Consider the following 18,712-nt stretch of genomic DNA (forward strand, 5'->3'; position numbering starts at 1 on the left):
TGTTAGTTCTTGTGTTGGCTTAATTCAGTGCCAAAATGTAGATGTTACTGTTCACGGCTCAAACACTGATATAGAATGCTCAGAATCCAATCGCGACCGTTCATAATGTAGATTCATGTGTTATGAACGTCCCTGCAAAATTTCAGCTCAATCGGACCACAAACGCCCATCGATCGGAGTTGTTGATGAAGACTGGACAGGCCGGGTCCGGACCGCAATTCCCTGGGTCCAGACCCCATTTCCCGAAAGTTCATTTTATGAGGCCTGTCCGGACCTCAGATTTGCAGGGTCCGGACCTGGCTGACTTATTAGGGTTATTTTCTATTTAAACACGATTTTGCTACATTTATATGTACGTATTTTATTGAGCAAAATCAGGGTGCTTAGAGAGAGAGAATTTGTTCTAGATTATTGTTGAAGAGAAAATACGTGAAGCCAATCGGAGTTCCGGTGAAAGGAAATCTTTTAGAAGAATCGTGCCAGATGTTCTGGAAAGGGCTACTGAGGTAGAAGTCAAGTGGGTCACTTGTCGTGTGCAAGGAAGAGTAAAAGGTTTTGTTATTCTTCTTGTATTCCTTATTCTTCTATATAGTGAATTGATTTCCTGGGTTTGGCTGCCCCGGAGAGGTTTTACATTTAGAGAGTTCTCTAAATGCTTTCCTCTTCGTAACCAAATTTCTGTGTTCTTGATTGCATATTTCATATCAGTATTTGGTTGATTTTTTAACTGCTAAGTTAGATCTGTTTTCTGGATATTTTCTGTAAAACTCCTAGACGTGTGAGTAGGTGATAATTGGAGTCGTTTTAGAATTTTCAATTGGTATCAGAGCGGGTTCACTCTGTGAAAGATTTATTTCCTGAGTGTGATCCGAGACTCCATATCAAATGTCTCATACTGTTGCTCCTAATTCTCTTCCCGTCTTTGACGGAACAAATTATACGCTTTGGAAAATTCGTATGAGAGCTTATTTTAAATCCATTAATGTTTGGCATATTGTTGAATCTGGATGGACACGTCCAGACAAAGCAATTGCTGAATGGACAACGGAGGAAAAGAATAATGCTACTGCGAATGACAAAGCTATAAATGCTATTTACATCTCTGTTTCAAATGAGGAATTTCTAGAATTTCTAGATGTGAAATAGCTAAGGAAGCCTGGGAAACTTTAGAAATCACACATGAAGGAACTAAGGTTGTTAGAACTTCAAAAATTCAAATGTTGGTTTCTCAGTTTGAGGAGATTAGAATGCAGGAAGATGAAACTTTTGATGAATTTTATTCAAAGCTTAGTGCCATTAGAAACTCTACCATTAATTTGGGAAAGAAAATGGATGATGCTAAAGTGGTGAAAAAAATCTTAAGATCTTTGCCTGAGAGGTTTATTCCCCAAATTGCTGCTATACAACAGAGATACTATGAGAGTAGAAGAACTTGTAGGTTCCCTTCAGACCTTTGAGCTAATTCTTCCTAAACACAAGAACACCAAAAATATTGCTCTTAAGGCAAAAAATGTTAAGGTTGACTCTTGTGGTTCATCTGATGAGGATTCTGGAAATGAGGAAGAAATTGCTATGTTTGCTAAGAAGTTTAGGAAATTCTTTAGAGCCAAGAAAGGAAATTTTAGAAATAGCAATTCACAATTTTCTGAGAAATCTAGAAATGAGAATGTTGAGAAAGGAAAGTCACCTAAAGGTATCAAGTGTCACGAATGTGGAGGACATGGGCACATTCGTGTTGACTGTGCTAACTTGAGAAAGTCAAATGGCAAGGCATTTAATGTGACTCAAAGTGATGAGTCAGACAAGGACGATGCTGAACAAGGAGTTAATTACTTAGCATTTGGAGTTAGTTATGAGAGTGAGCATGAGAATAGTGAGTGTAATTCTCAAGACAAACAAGGTGTGTCCGATAATGATTCGGAAGAAGAAGATGATTTGCAAAATGCTTATAATAATCTCTTTGTGGAATACACTAAACTGAAAAAGCTGAATAAGCAGCAATTGAAGAAACTCAATGAGGTTAATCTTGAAAATGATCAACTTTCTGTCACCTTAACTGATTCTCTTGCTACTCATAATACTTTGATGTCTGAAAATCAAATGCTAATTGCCAAAGTGAAATCCTTAGAGAATGAACTGAATGAATCAAAGAATCATTTAACAAAATTCTCTAGTGAAAAGCTAAATCAAATGCTACATAATCAGAAACATTCGTTTGATAGAACTGGATTGGGTTTTGATAAATCTGCTATTTTATCTACTAATGTTGCTTCTTCTTCAAAGATGATTTTTGTGAAACCAGTGAACAAAGAAGATAGCTTGGCTGAAAAGAAGGTAATTTCTCCTCAAATTTCCAAAGGTGGAAAAGGTAAGGGAACTCTAACTGATTCCTATATGTCTAGTTCTAAGTCGAGAAGTATGCACATGTTAAGGAACCAACCTTCTCAAAGGTTTATTCCTACGTGTCATAACTGTGGTAAGATTGGACATATTCGTCCTAAGTGTTTTCAGCTTAACAGTCATGAGCCTAAAAGAGAATATTTCCATTCTAGAAATAGTTATGAGAAATTATTCAACATGATGAGAGACGTAGTAACACGGTTAGATGTCTTGGATAAGAGTCACACAGTTGTCCCTGATGTGAAGAAAGTTTGGGTCAAGAAGATTAATACCATTCACCCATTGAGGGGGAGTGGTAATGGACTCACCTAGATTAGGTGGGCACATAGACCATGCCTAGAAATTGAGCATATTGATATTTGTCTATAGCTGTTCTAGGGCATTTTTTTCTTAATTTTTGTTTGCTTTGTTTTTATTTTCTTTGATTATTTTTTATTCTTTTAGATTGTTTTAATTGTTAGATACTCAGTTTCTCATGTCTTGTGCTCAAATGAATATTTTACATATGAGTGGGGTCAATATTTCTGCAATTTACATCTATTGCTCCATATGTTTCTGATATACCTTGTTTTTCTGAAGACTGTTAAAGGAGTAAGAGTCAGTTTTTCTCATGTTCGAAATTGTGCACTTTTTGCCCCCATTAGGTTTAGATTTTTGTTATATGTTTGGGAATTTGGAGCAAACATTTTGCTTGGAAGATAGGTAGTGTCAGTTCTATCCACTTGACCAACTCGTTAGTTGAACCTAGCTCCTAAAAAATTCCAACATTTTCCAAAAAAAAAAAAAAAAAAAGGGGCTTAAAATAAGCTCAAATGACTTAGTTTTGCTTCTGTCTGTCCCTAAAGAAAGAATCGGTGATCAAATCATTACGGAAATAGATGATTACTAAAGGACATGGTAAAAGCGAATGATTAGTCTCAGGGGGAGTGTATCGGATGAGGGAATCTAGGTCCTAACATTATAAGGTTTTACTGTGGCTTGAATCAGACTGTTTGTCTTTCATTTACAAAGTGTCTGCCTAGATTTCCTTTCCACTGATGCAATCTTATTTAATGGGAGTTTTCACACACTACACCATCACATGAGATTTCTGATTATTGCCTACTTGACTGCATTCACAGACCAAGGTTGTGTCATGCATATGGTACATTTACGGTGTAAGTGTAGCTTGTTGATCACTCCGAATTGTTCAGATATTCATACGGGCATGCATGATTTATTGCTTATCTATACAAGTTGTGTTTTTTTTTTTTTTGGTGTTTTGTTTTAAAAAAATAAAAAAAAATAAAAAATAAAATAAAATAAAATTTCATTTTTTTTCTTTCTTTCTCGATGATTTCGTTTCTTAAAGGCTCAACACTTTGGTATCATCCAAGGTATGCTTCTTCCATTATTCCTTTTCGATTTGATTTCAAATTACAATATGTGAATGTTTGGGTTTAATTGTGCGATTCCGAATTGCTTATCTGTTTGATTCTTATTGGTCATTCTTTCTATCTCACATGGCTGTTGCACAATACATCATCTATCATGTATTTGGGGATGGGTTCCTTAGTTTGCCATGGACTGTTCACGGATGAATTTTCTTTGCCTCTCACGTGTTTGATAAATTGCCTCAAAGACTCAGTTTTGCAATTGTGTTCCATTGGCGCTCTCATTACGAAGATTTTGCACGCCACTTTGCCAAAAATTGCTGCAAATGAACATATGGAAGCTCCTGAAGGTTACTTTGGAAAAGCAACTATGATGAAGTCAAATGCCCAACTTCGACTTCACGCTCCAGCTAAGTAGGCGCCTCCACTTGCTCAAGATTCTCCAGCTGCATCCTCCTCGGGATGAAAGATGTGAAGTCCATCAAGGAAAGCTTTTGGATATTCATTGTGCAATACATGAGTCATTGATGTGTTATCATGTGTGTTCATTTAACTTTTAAAGGGGAGAAACATGCTTTGCATTTCCAGTTTCCTGTTGTTAATTGAGTCATACATTGAGGGGGAGTTTTGCTGATGTTTCTTTATAATCACGCATTCTACGTCATTTTTTTTTATCATGAGTTTTATTTATGTCTTCTTGTTCCACATATGCCTTGATGTATTTTGTGAAGTGTTTCAGGAAACATGAAGACCTTTTGTCATTCTGTGACAAAAAGGGGGAGTAAATATGGGGAGATGATGGGATTGGCTCGACATTTTGGTTTTGTCACTGAATTGCCAAAGGGGGAGTTTGTTAGTTCTTGTGTTGGCTTAATTCAGTTCTAAAATGCAGATGCTACTGTTTACGGCTCATACACTGATATAGAATGCTCAGAATCTAATCTCCACCGTTCATAATGTAGATTCATGTGTTATGAACGTCCCTGCAAAATTTCAGCTCAATCGGACCACAAACGCCCATCAATCGGAGTTGTTGATGAAGACTGGACAGGCCGGGTCCGGACCGCAATTCCCTGGGTCCGGACCCCATTTCCAGAAACTTGATTTTTCAAGCAGGGCCCGGACCGCCAGAAGCAGGGTCCGGACCCCATTTCCCGAAAGTGCATTTTATGAGGCCTGTCCGGACCTCAGATTTGCAGGATCCGGACCTGGCTGACTTATTAGGGTTATTTTCTATTTAAACACGATTTTGCTACATTTAGATGTATGTATTTTATTGAGCAAAATCAGGGTGCTTAGAGAGAGAGAATTTGTTCTAGATTATTGTTGAAGATCGAGAAAATACGTGAAGCCAATCGGAGTTCCGGTGAAAGGAAATCTTTTAGAAGAATCGTTCCAGATGTTCTGGAAAGGGCTACTGAGGTAGAAGTCAAGTGGGTCACTTGTCGTGTGCAAGGAAGAGTCAAAGGTTTTGTTATTCTTCTTGTATTCCTTATTCTTCTATATAGTGAATTGATTTCCTGGGTTTGGTTGCCCCGGAGAGGTTTTACATTTAGAGAGTTCTCTAAATGGTTTCCTCTTCGTAACCAAATTTCTGTGTTCTTGATTGCATATTTCATATCCGTATTTGGTTGATTTTTTAACTGCTAAGTTAGATCTGTTTTCTGGATATTTTCTGTAAAACTCCTAGACGTGTGAGTAGGTGATAATTGGAGTCGTTTTAGAATTTTCAATGATGATAGCAATGGAAATCTTTTGAGGTTCAAGTGCGTCTCCTAGAGGTGGAAACTTACCCTATATCTGAGTTATCCTTCTTACACATTCACCATCAAGCTCATGAGGCATCTCAGCCCTCCTTGTTCAGCAAAGGGGTAATGACAGTGGAATGCAATGTTTATTTTTCGAAATTTTACGTGCAAAGACAACTTTTATCATGGCTTTATATAGAGTCATTTGTGTTAAAAATCATCGAACTAACACAAACTGTGACAGGTACCCAAAGATCTGAGATATCTTTATCTGTAATCCAAATACCAGGCAATAGATGCTGCGGAGGCCCACTAAATTGTTGTTGGTGACATCTTTTGATTGACATTCTAGCCATTTGGTTCTGTTGTCAAAGATGGCCCCATGTTTTAACTTGGTGAACATTCAAACTCTGACCAAAATTCTCATTGGAGAAAGGAAAATGGAAAACTTCCCTTGAAGCTTGCAAAGATCACGAGAGATTTGTTGGTATTTTTGACATATCGAAAATGTTTTTCAATATTTCACCGATTGAGAGTTAGAGAGAGCTTAATTTAGCTTTGATTTTCAATTCAATTATGCTACTATATAATTACTTCCTTTGTCTGGATGCGAGTTGTACATTATAGCATGACTAGAAGTTTGGATCATGAGGTCCTTTTTTATTTTCAAGGAATGCATGAACAGATATTGATTTTGGTGCGTTGAGGTTATATGTCATTTTAAACGTACTTTCCAGGAATAATTGGTTTGGCTTTTCTTTTTACATTATCAGGAGAAGAAGAAATTCCATTAACAGCTAGAAAAGAAGTATTGTATTGAAAAGGCAGGCTCTTCGAGGGGTCTGAACCTCCCAAGTCCACAGAATTACAGTAATGAGTCAAATATTACTTCTCTCTCCTTGGGATTTTATATGAAACCTTAAACTTATTTACAACCAATCCCACAGTTGCAACAGCAACTATCCATCAACCCACAAGGGCTTATACAAGCCTACTACATGTGTGTGGTCAGATATGTATAAGAGGCATTAGAAAAAAGATGCATGTACAGTTCCGAAGCAACCCTTTACAGATGATACAAGATTGATGTAATATCACGTGTTGGACCCAATTCATGTTATGAAGATAAAAAGAGGAAACAAATCAAATGAATATGTGGTATATTGTAAATGTGGATGGCTTCAATTTCTATCATGCTTATTAGAAATTGAAGCGAATCTTTTTAAGGATAATACAAAGAGAGGAAAAGAGTTGAGTACCTCCGAGCAAATGGAGTTGTCGATAAGGACAATTCAACCTAGCCTTGTAATTTTTTCTTGAAACAATGAAGTGGCAGAATTCGGATGGTGTTCGGTTTCTTGGAGAGATGAGAGGGAGAGAGACAGTTGGGTGTTTCTTTTGAGGCTAGGGTTGTGTTCTTTTGATTTTTTATTTATTTTTTTTTTAATATTGCACTTTAATTACATAATAAACAGATTACAACATAACACTAAACCAAGAGGTGAGCGTCTCAACAAAAAAACTCAAACGTAAAAGACAATACTAATAGAAAAAATAAAATCGAAACAATCGAATAGACAATAGACGTATAAACAGCTGTAAGAAATCATAAACTATCCGAACTTTTTATAACTTAAACAAAAATCAAGAAATCAGCTACATAAAATGACAATAACACCCGAACAAAAACAGACAAGAACATTACACTCAAAACCGCAATCCATCTAACTCAAACTTTTGCTGTTCTTCTGATTTTAAATCATGAGTGATTTGTTGGTATTAACGAGATAGTCGTATGAAAGTTCCCTTGAACCTTTTTGGAGTCACGCGGGGGAGGGAGCTCTTCCCTATTGCCAGTTGGCTTGATGGGATTCGTCATAGATGTCCATTATTACCACCTTTTTTGGAGTGCATTTGACGACAACATGCTGTCCAAGAGAACATTGATTACATCAACATACACAGGACATCCGAGTTGAATTATGTCACAACAACATCTCAGTTCCCACTTTCCATTTTCTTTGATGGCTCTGATTCAATCACGTGGTGTGGAGTCCACCACATTCAATGCACCAAGAGAATCCGAAGCTCACCAAACACTAAAGCCGAGAGAGAGAGACAAGAAAGCTCTGCCCACACTTGTTCCCATTTTTGCCTCTCATTTTGCTCTTGCTGTTTCTTTCATTTCTTCCGTTTCAATCTCTTTTTTGCTCTGCCGATTCCTCCATTCATCTCATCTTCCTTCATTTCCTTTCATTTTTAATTTTCTTCCATTACAAACCAGAAAACATGGCTGAGGCAGTTCTATCTGCCTTCCTTCAAGCGTTATTTGATGGAATGGCGTCTCCCGAGTTTGTGGACTTCTTTCGGCAGCGTAAACTCGACCAAGGAGTCTTAGAGAAGCTGAGGATATCACTGTTGTCTGTGCATAAACTGCGGGAAGACGCGGAGGACAAGCAACTTACAGATCGTTCTGTGGGAGAGTGGCTTTATAAGTTGAAAGATGTTATCTATGAATCAGAAGACCTTTTGGACGAGATAGCCACCGAAGCCTTGCAACGTAAGTTGGATGCTGAATTTCAAACCACTACAAGCAAGGTACGAAACTCCATCTCTACCTTTTTTAGTCATTTTGTCAAGGAGATAGAGCCAAGGATTAAAGAGCTACTTGACAAACTAGAATATCTAGCAAAACAAAAGGATGTTCTAGGTCTGAAAGAAGGTGTCGGAGGAGAATCATCAAAAAGATTGCCCACAACTTCTTTGGTGGAAGAATCTGGTATTTTTGGTAGGGATGATGATAAGGAAAAAATAATAAGCTTAATTCTCCCAAAGAATGCCAATAGCAACGAGAATCTGTGTGTGATTCCCATAGTTGGAATGGGGGGAGTTGGCAAGACCACCCTTGCTCAACTTGTATACAAGGACAATAGTGTGAAGGAGCATTTTGATCTTCAGGCATGGGTTTGTGTTTCAGATGAGTTTGATGTGTTCTTGATAACTTAAACAGTTCTAGAGGCAGTGACTTTGTCAGCTTGTGATATGAAGGATCTAAATCTGCTTCAAGTTACACTACAAGAGAAATTGATGGGGAAGAAATTCCTACTTGTTTTAGATGATGTATGGAATGAGAATTATGCTGATTGGGAGGTCTTAAGTAATCCGTTTAAATCTGGGGCACAAGGAAGTACAGTCATTGTAACGACACGCAATGATAGTGTTGCATCAACCATGCGCGCTATTCCAACCGACCGTCTAAAGCCGTTACTAGAAGAAGATTGTTGGTCATTATTTGCAAAACATGCATTCCATGATGGAAACTTTGATGCACGTTCAGAGCTAGAAGTAATAGGTAGACAAATTGTAAAAAAGTGTGAAGGCCTACCTTTAGCTGCCAAGACAATTGGGAGTCTCTTGCGATCTAAACTTGGTGTTGATGAGTGGGAGAAGATATTGAAGAGCGAATTATGGGATTCGCCAATAGATAAGACCAACATTCTTCCGGCTCTAAGATTAAGTTACAAATTTCTTCCATCACATTTGAAACAATGCTTTGCTTATTGTTCAATATTTCCCAAGGATTATGTTTTTGAAAAAGATGAAGTAGTCTTATTATGGATGGCAGAAGGTTTCTTAGAAGAAACTAGAAATAAAAGAATGGAAGAGGTTGGTGAAGATTACTTTCTTGCTCTGGCATCAAGATCATTGTTGGAGCAATCAAGTGATAATAAATCAGGTTTTGTAATGCATGATCTTGTCAACGACTTGGCAAAATTTGTATCTGGGCAATTTACCTTTAGACTAGAGGTTGACCATTCTCATGAAATTGTGAACAAGACTCGCCATTTGTCGTATTTCACAACAACATTTGATAATTTTAAGAAGTTTGAGTCTCTTCACAAGGCTACTCGATTGCACACATTCCTACCATTGACATTGATGCCATACATGAAGTACTTAAGTAAAAGTGTACAACTTGATTTGTTGCCAAAGTTAAGATGCTTGCGGGTACTCTCTCTATCTCACTATCATAATGTCACCGAGTTGCCTAAATCAATTGGAAAAATTAGGCATTTACGTTATTTGAACCTTTCTTTCACTGCAATTAAAAGGTTGCCTAATTCCATATGTAAGTTGTACAATTTGCAGACATTGAATTTATCAGGTTGTGGAGATCTTGCTGAATTACCAAGAGATATGCATAAACTCATTAACTTACGTCATCTTGATATTAGCGAAACTGCCATAAAAGAGATGTCAATGCAGGTGGGTAGGCTAAAATGTTTACAAACATTAACTACATTTATCGTCAGCAAACACAATGGCGCTTGCATTGAGAAGTTGGGAAAACTTGTAAATCTTCGAGGAAAGCTTTCTATTTTAGACATTCAAAACGTTGTATCTCCTACGAATGCTCTGAAAGCATGCTTGAAAGATAGAAAGTACATTGAAGAGTTGGTGTTGGAATGGAATGCATTCGATACTAATATTTCTGAACCTCAAAGATTTGTACTTGAAAATCTTCGGCCCCATAGTAACTTGAAAAGACTCACTATCAAGGGCTATGATGCTGGAAGTCTGCCAGATTGGGTTGGGCATCATTCATTCTCTAATATAGTGTCCCTTCGCCTAGAAAATTGCAAAAATTGTCATAACTTGCCACCACTTGGGCAGCTACGCTCTTTGCAGGAGCTCTTTGTTGTTGGGTTTGAAGGAGTTGTTAAAGTGGATAGTGAGTTTTATGGTAGCGATTCTTCATCTGTTAAGCCATTTGGAGCCTTGAAAATTCTAAGGCTACAGCACATGTTGAAGTTGGAGGAATGGTCTTCTTTCGGTGCTGAAAACGAAGTTAGAGCCTTTTCTCAACTTGAAGAGCTCTCTATTTATGATTGCCCTAACTTAATAGGCAGGCTGCCTGTCCATCTTTCTTCTTTAGCCAAACTTGAGATTCATTCCTGTCCGCAGTTGGTGGCTTCTCTCGCAACGGCTCCTGCTGTAAGCGAATTGCAGCTAAGATATTGTAATAAGGTTCTGTTAAAGGAATTGCCAACTAAATTGCAGAAGTTCGGAATCGGAGAATTTGACGCACTAGAGTCCCTTCCCGAGGGACTGGTGGACTCCAACGATAGTCTTCAAGATTTAAAAATCTCAGATTGTATGAAGTTAGAGCTCCCAACACACCCGGACTTTTCATCCCTTGAAACATTGCGGTTGTACCGTTGTGATTCCCTCAAATCATTTCCATTGGATTTATTCCCGACGCTCCAAAAAATCAAAATCCATGGGTGTAAGAATCTGGAAACTTTTACAGTTTTAGACCATGGACGTGATTTAGTGACCTTGCGTATCGACATCGGCAGTTGCCCCAATTTTGTATCCTTTCCAAATGGAGGAATTCGTGCCCCCGAGCTTTCATCCTTTTGGGTCCGAAGTTGTGGAAGTCTAAGGTCACTGCCGGACAAGATGCATATACTCCTACCTTCTCTGCAGTCTTTTAGGATAATTGATTGTCCAAGAGTCGAGTCGTTTCCCAATGGGGGCTTGCCTTCCAATGTTGAATCTATTTTGGTAAGGAAATGTGACAAACTCTTTGTTGGACGAGTGGGATGGGGTTTGCAAAAGCTCCCGTCTGTTAGAACTTTGTCAGTCAATGGCATATCTGAAGATGTGGATGTGGAGTCCTTTCCAGAGCCTGGGTTTCTGCCTTTTTGTTTGATTACTCTTTATATACGTGGGTTTCCAAATATGAAATGTTTGGACAAGAAAGGGCTTCAACACCTCACCTCTCTTCAACTATTGTCCGTCAGTGACTGCCCTAAGCTCAATTACATGCCAGAAGAGGGGTTGCCTACCTCCCTTTCTAAAATAGAGATCGAAAGATGCCCTCTGCTGAGGAAATGGTGGCAAAGCAAGAAAGGAAAAGAATGGCAAAAGATTCCTGATGTCAACATACTGATTGATGGTGAATATATTGGATGAGTCCCATTTTCTGTTATAATACCTGCATATCATCTCGAAGGCGGCAACAACATATTCAGCGTTTGCATTTAGGTAATTACTCTTTTCGATTTTCACAAACTGGGTCTCTTTTATATTTATCATGTTCACACCCATGAATTGTTTTTATCTTTAATAAAAATTGTAGGATTTTTTTTTTTATTGGAAAATTGTAACATTCATATTAATCTGATATAGCAGGACCAGTGCAGCTTCCAGTTGGATCATGGGCCAATTATTGTTTATTTTTATGCGCAAACATGAAATCTTTGGACAATGAGGGGCTTCAACAACTGACAAATTGATTGAATGAGCTAAAATTCTAGTAGGAATCCCCACTTAGGTACCTACTTTCTCTAACGTTCTGTCTCTCTTATGAGTTCATCTTTGGTTTATCTCTATCTAATTGTTTTCCGTTTTGATTGGTATTTAATTCCCAGAATATAGGAGATGGAAGAGCTTGGTTTTGAATACACAAAGCAAAGGCTTGCATATACACATGTATGGATTTTCTCTGTTTTGATCTACAATTTATGCATTGTTATTTCTTTTTTGACTCACACATTTCAGTTATTGAAATTGTTCTGTGGTGCCCTGTTGAACTTTTCTGTAGTGTTACATCAAGATCATGGGAAATTTTGGAACTTCTAGATTTGCTGAAGTGTAGGCTTTGAATTACCAATCAATACCTTTTCTTCGGATAGCTGCTATGTGGGAAGGAAAATGTAATCATTGGAAACAGAGGACTTTTTGTGGCTACTGCATGGTCCCTGTTAAGATGGATGATATATTTGGTAACAAAAAGTGGAAAAAACAGCAGTTGGGTGTTCATTAAACAATTCAGGTTTGTTTCTTATGGTGCTTCCTTTGTTTTGCTGTTAGTTTTCTTGCAATATTTCAAATACAATGATATATCTGAATATTTCTTAGGAACTGTGCACTGTCTCTTTTGTTAGGAAACTAGATACTTGCTCCTCTATTTAGTTCAAAAATTGTCCAACAAAAGTGTTGTGGTAATATAAAAAGAAAGAAGATAAAGAGGTTGTCTTTCTTTGCTTAAGCTAGGTTGTACATGTCCATAGTTTTGTCTTTTCTATATTGATATCTTTGACAGATCAAGATATCTATGATAGTTCATTTTATTACTAATACTTTTTTGTTTTGTTTGTATCATTGACAGAAAAGATTCATTTTGATGAATGGGTTTTTGAGTTAAAGAAAAAATGGAAGCCTCTTTGAATGATTGATTGCAATGGAAATATTTTGAGGTTCAAGTGGAAGCTTACCCTTTATCTGAATCATCCTTACACATTCACCATCAAAGGTCATGAAGCATCTCAGCCCTCCTTGTTCAGCAATACTTCCAGTATATTGTTGTTGGTGACATCTTTGGATTGGTATTCTGGTCATTTGGTTCTTTGTCAAAGATGGCCCCATGTTTTAAGATTCAAACTCTGATAAAAAATTCTCATTGGAGACGAGGAAAATGGAAAACTTCCCTTGAAGCTTGTGAAGATCATGTGGGATTTGTTGGTATTTTTGACAAATTTAAAATTTTTGTTTCAATATTTCACCAATCGAGTCACAGAGAGCTTAATTTAGCTTTGATTTTCAGTTCAATTATGTTACTATATAATTAGTTCTTTTGTCTGGATGCGAATTGTACATTATAGAATGACTAGAAGTTTGGATCATGAGGTCCTTTTTTATTTTCCTGGAATGCATAAACAGATGTTGATTTTGGTGTGTTGAGATTATATTTCATTTTAAACGTACTTTCCAGGAATAATTAGTTTCCCTTTTCTTTTTACATTATCAGGAGAAAATGGAATTCCATTACCAGCTAGAAATTGCCAATCAATCTTGATGGCCAAACGACCAGAGGTGTAAAGCACTTTAATTTGTTAACATCAGAGAGTTTAGCTTTCTTAATGTATATTGGATTATGTTTTTTGTTTGAGAAAAAAGTTAAAAGTCATTGTTTGGGTAAGATATGTCGGTTTTTTCACCAAAAAATAAAAAGTTTCCGGGACTTCTGCCGTTATAGTTCTCAAATGATATGTCACAATTTTACGTAATCTATTATTATAAGAAATGTGTTACCATTTGATGAGGTTGTGACATTATTTGAGAACTAAATTGTGGAGAAAAAAATTTATAAAGTACAACATTTTTCACCGTCTTTTATAGTACACCGTCAATCTAATGACATTTCCTAAAAAAATGCCATCAATTAAAATACGTCACCAAAATATCAGTGTTTCTGCAACTACGGCACCACTTTAATGACCTTTGCCAACATTTTCTACGCAACACTACAAAGCATACAACTATATCAGCGATATAAATTGTTTTTACATCGTTTATTTTGACCGCCACTATAACCCTTTTTTTTGGGCAGTGACAAAAAAATTAGAACACAACCTCTTATCAAGATTATTTGTCATGGTAATTGATCATGCTGATTTTCGAAAATTGTCAACATTTTACCAAAAAAAAAAAAATTACCATTGAAAACTATAAATTAAAATCATGAACAGATTTAATGGGATCAGTCTCAAGTGTGATTATCTTGAGATCATCAATGAAGGTTGCAAGATTAGAAATTGCTCCTAAATTAGCCTCCTCCCCCATTGTTCTCTCATATAGCCTTCTTAGCCTGTTCTTCATCTCACCATCCTCCATCACTTTTCTCAACCCTTCCTCAAAATCTTTTTGTCCAAATCCATTGAGCTTCACCCCTATTCTCCATACCTCGACAATGTACTTGTCATTTATGAACTGGTCCCCTGCCACCGGACAGCACAAAAGAGGCCTCTGGCATTGTATAGCCTCCATTGTTGAATTCCACCCACAGTGTGTGAGGTAGCATCCCACAGCCTTGTACTGCAACACTTCCATTTGTGGAGCCCATGAAACTACCTTTCCTTGCATCTTCAACCTCTCCAAGTATCCAATCGGTAACCCTTCACGCCAAGCAGACTGTAGCACCTGTTAGAATATAAAGTAAATGATTAAATTTATCATTTTTTATTAGTATAAACTTTAGAGACAAGTTATAATTTAACATAGTAATATTAGACCTAAGGACTTGAGTTTAAATCTTATTTCCCTGAAATTTTAATTAAATATTTCACATGTTAAGCCTAAGTTATTAAGAGAGAATTTGAGCACACATGACTGTAGGGCTAGTAATTTGACCCACAACTCAAGAACCTGACACGTAGTTTTAAGGTTAAGGTTTAGATTAAACAGGTTCGAGTCACCCGTTTAATAAACATGTTGTGTTTGGGTTTACGGGTTAATTAGGTTGCAAAACCTGACGCATGAACTCGTTTTAGCAGCCATATGTGAGAGAGTGTGTTAGAATATAAAGTAAATTAGTAAATTCGTCAATTTCTTATTAGTTTAAGCTTTTGGGACAAGTGTTTACCCATATGAACGGCCGTCCAGATTCCTCCAACGCCGACGCCAAATTTTTCACTTTTTCGTCTCCAATAGGGTTGACCCAGCTTCCGAATGAGATGTAAACAACTGAGTTAGACTTCTGCTTGTCCAGCCAATCTAAGCAACTTGTATCTTCTTCCCAGAAACTAGGGTTCTTAGTCATTGCATGCTTACTCAAAGGTCCAATAGGGAAAACAAGTGGATAATCTTCAGAAATATTGTTGACCAACTGATCATTTCGTTTTCCATCAATGTATTCATCAGGAAAGGAATTCACAAGGAGCCATCTAAGAGTCCTTGATCGGTCCAATGTTCTTGTCCAAAACTTAAATCTTGCTTTTCTTGCTGCAAGACTTCCAATCAGCCATGGTAGATCTTCGGTTGATACCATTGGTTGATTGGGTAAGCAAACTTTACCAAGATGTTGGGGAATTCCTGCCAAAATATTAAAATTATCTAAAGTTAAAGTTGGCGAATGTAGAAAGATATTTCCATAAAATAACACGTACGTACATCTAATTGACCAACAAAAAGATATAAGCACATAAGATTTGAATTTAAAAAGATAAGCATATAATTATAATTAAAGACTTAGAAAGGAATCTCGACAATAATTAGTTTGGCTGAGAATAAAATAAGCATAGAAACTAGAAATAAAATAAGGGAGACAATTTAGGGGTGGGAAATCCTATGTGTTCTCTTGGTCCTAGGTAGATATTATTTTCTAAAAAAAGGAAAAAGAAACTGGCTCATCGGTCCCTTATTTCTCTCGCTCGGTTTATAGAAAATAATATCCAACCAGAAGAATATCTAACATTCCCCATTTAGATATATGAGAAAGTTTACGAAATTGATGGTGCATATATATTCTTACAAACTAGTCTTTAAAAACGACTTATATCCTTTAATTTACTAACAAAGCAGATGAGAAACACATGCTATTAAATAAACATATCTCTGACACACTAAGGACACATGTTATTTTTTGAGGCTGGTTTATAGTTTGTAAGAAATTTTTGTCTAATATCTTCCATTTACAAGGAGATACTAACTGGATTTATTTTCTTAAAGTTTCATAATTGCACTACAATTGATTCACTATGTAAAATATGTAGTTAAATTTTGTAATGTTAAAAGAAAGACCCATATCTCATTTGTGTTTTTTTAAAATTGATATAACTCTTAAAATTACTATTAAATTATTCATTTTTAAAGAACATGGAGAAACATTAGTGTTCCGTTTAAAGGACAATCTTATTACTCTAGAATTAATAAGGTTGTCCAACTTTGGTGTCATGATATTGGCAAAAAATTAATTAGAAAAAGGAAATGCTACTCTAGGGGGCTGTATCTGATGGCAATATATATAGTATGTGTAGATAAGTTAAAATTTAAGCAATCACATGCCATAAACACAACCATCCAATTTTCTTCATATTTTTGTTCTTGGTCAATCTCTTATTAATTAGCTCATTAAGAATCTTTAATTTTGTATATATGCACACGTCGGAGAAATATCTTCCCATGTGATCATATCCTTTAAGAACTTCTGGTTAGTATAGTTACTTAAACAAAGAAAAGAAATGGCATCATATATTTTATCTCAACATGGTATTTTAATATTTTCTTTACAAGGTCACCAAAAATATTGTATAGTTTTTTTCTCAACAGCTGACTACCAATTTGTTTACCCTTATGTGCGCGTGACAACCTAATTAAGCTTAGCTAACTGGTAAAGTTGCAATAATTAATTAACTAATAAATATCATTTGAAAAACTCTATTTAATAGATATGCTCTTTAGCGTTAGTCCAGCATTCTCCTGTCATACAACTGAGACGACCGATAGTAAAAATTAACCCGTACTCATTTTTTTTTATGAGTTCACGTTATTTCACAGTTATATAGCAGTCTATTAAATAATGTAAATAACTGACCTGTATCAGAAATAAGACCATTGCGAACCATGTCGGGTATGGCTGCGATCAATCGGTACGTGGCGAGCATTGCAGGCCAAAACCCGGCAGCGGGGACCCTGCACCGGTTGGCTACTTGAATGGCCCATGATGCCAACAAGTCAACCACCATACATACAACCCCACCATCCTCATCAAGCTTATCTACCATGGCTTCCAAAACAGCAGGCATGTTGTTCTCCATGGCCATCTCAATGGCAAAGAAATCACGCGGAGTGTCTCTGTCCAACCCATCTGGTATTGGCAAGCAAACAATCTGGTCCTTGGGCTCCACACGTGCCACAATCTGACGGTGAATGTGCTCCGGGGTGATCATGATGATCTCGAATCCATGGCTGTGGAAGGCAGATGCCAGCTTCAGCATGGGAGTAACGTGCCCCTGCGCTGGATATGGAACCATAATGATCTTTGGCCTCTTCCCACACTTCATATTCTCTATGTTTTTTCTGTTTTGGCATATAAAAGCCTCTAAGCAAATCCCAATATATAGAAGAAAGAGTGGAAGGGAAAAAGAGAGAGAAAGAGAGAGAGAGAGAGAGAGAGGGAGAGTCAACTAGGCATGTGCGTCAAGATGTATAGAATAAGCAGCTTCCATGGCTCACTCCAAAGGAACATGATTGTGTGGTGGATCAAAAAGTGCAAATCTTTTACTCATCAAAGTTGCAAGTTTGGCAATCGGGCACCCATGGTTTTGCCACACGTGATGATATGTGAGGCTAATTGCTGCATGCTGCTGTGCCTACTTGATCAGCTATTTAATTGTTTTTCTTTTGTTTTTTTGTGGGGAAGGTTGGGTGGGGGTAAGTATACATGATTAGCGAATTACATGCTACAATTTTTGTGCCTAAACTCTTTGTAGATGGCAACAATTTTATTGGCTAATGAGGCTTGGGGCCGGGTTCTAGCTATTTAAGTGTACATTTTGCACTTTTTTGTTGAGGTAAAATTTGTTAGACTCTTATTGAAAATCATGAGGAAAAGCTTGTTTTTAGCAATTTACAATATCTTGAATAAACACATGATTTTCATCCCTTCAAACTTGCTTCATGGGTTATTAATTAAATTGCCGCTGCCGCTATTCAGTGAGCTGCTTTGTTAGCCTTTTTATTTGTATAACTCACATACTATGACTAAAAACTATTCAGCATACTTTTAGTGTCATTAATCAATTGCCCAAATTTACTCCAATAATGACTTTCTTTCTACAAAGCATGTACTATTTTCGATGCATCTCCTTCAATGATGACCTGTTGAGGCCCCATATCTCTACAAAATTAATGATGCACAAGCCTCCATTATTGTTGGGCCAATTACATATAACTTGAACTATACATAGATGCCAACACATTTCCCTCGTGTTCTCTGACACTAACACTCAGTCTCATCTACTTTTTAATTGTGTCTATCGTTGCATCTCAATTTACTTTTATCACTCCAACAGGTAGCTTTTACTATATATGCAATGAGCTGCTTTGTTAACCTTCCTATTTGTATAACTCACATACTATGACTAAAAACTATTCAACATACTTTTAGCGTCATCAATCAATTGCTCATATTTACTCCAACGGCACATGCTCATGCACTAGGATTTCAAATTTTAACGGTACAAAAATTATGGCACATGTCCATTCGCCCCGAACATTAAAACTTTAATGGCACATGTTTATGTGCCAAAAAAATTAAAACTTTAATAGCACATACTTATACACTAAAATAATTGAAACGTTAATGGCAGATCCTCACCCACGGTGATGCTGCACTCTTGCAGT

General features: G+C 36.8%; 1 protein-coding gene, 1 long non-coding RNA gene and 1 pseudogene across 2 annotated transcripts; 2 read left to right on the top strand and 1 right to left on the bottom strand.

The window, feature by feature from the left end:
* Positions 1-5,507: 5,507 nt before the first annotated feature.
* On the top strand, positions 5,508-6,114 carry LOC132183384 (uncharacterized). Its single transcript, XR_009440407.1, has 2 exons — positions 5,508-5,644; positions 5,766-6,114. It is a non-coding gene; the product is annotated as an uncharacterized LOC132183384 (long non-coding RNA).
* A 1,551-nt stretch (positions 6,115-7,665) lies between these two features.
* On the top strand, positions 7,666-13,270 carry LOC132181107 (putative disease resistance RPP13-like protein 1; annotated as a pseudogene).
* Positions 13,271-13,832: 562 nt separating this feature from the next.
* Positions 13,833-17,371, bottom strand: LOC132181109 (UDP-glycosyltransferase 82A1-like). The gene is made up of 3 exons (XM_059594177.1): positions 16,902-17,371; positions 14,952-15,400; positions 13,833-14,509 (listed from the first exon to the last, which is right to left on the bottom strand). Exons 1-3 carry the CDS (start codon positions 17,368-17,370, stop codon positions 14,036-14,038), a joined length of 1,392 nt encoding a protein of 463 aa, XP_059450160.1. The 5' UTR covers position 17,371; the 3' UTR covers positions 13,833-14,035.
* Positions 17,372-18,712: the final 1,341 nt, after the last annotated feature.

The sequence above is a fragment of the Corylus avellana genome, chromosome ca5 (genome assembly GCF_901000735.1).
Source record: "Corylus avellana chromosome ca5, CavTom2PMs-1.0".
NCBI lineage: Eukaryota > Viridiplantae > Streptophyta > Magnoliopsida > Fagales > Betulaceae > Corylus > Corylus avellana.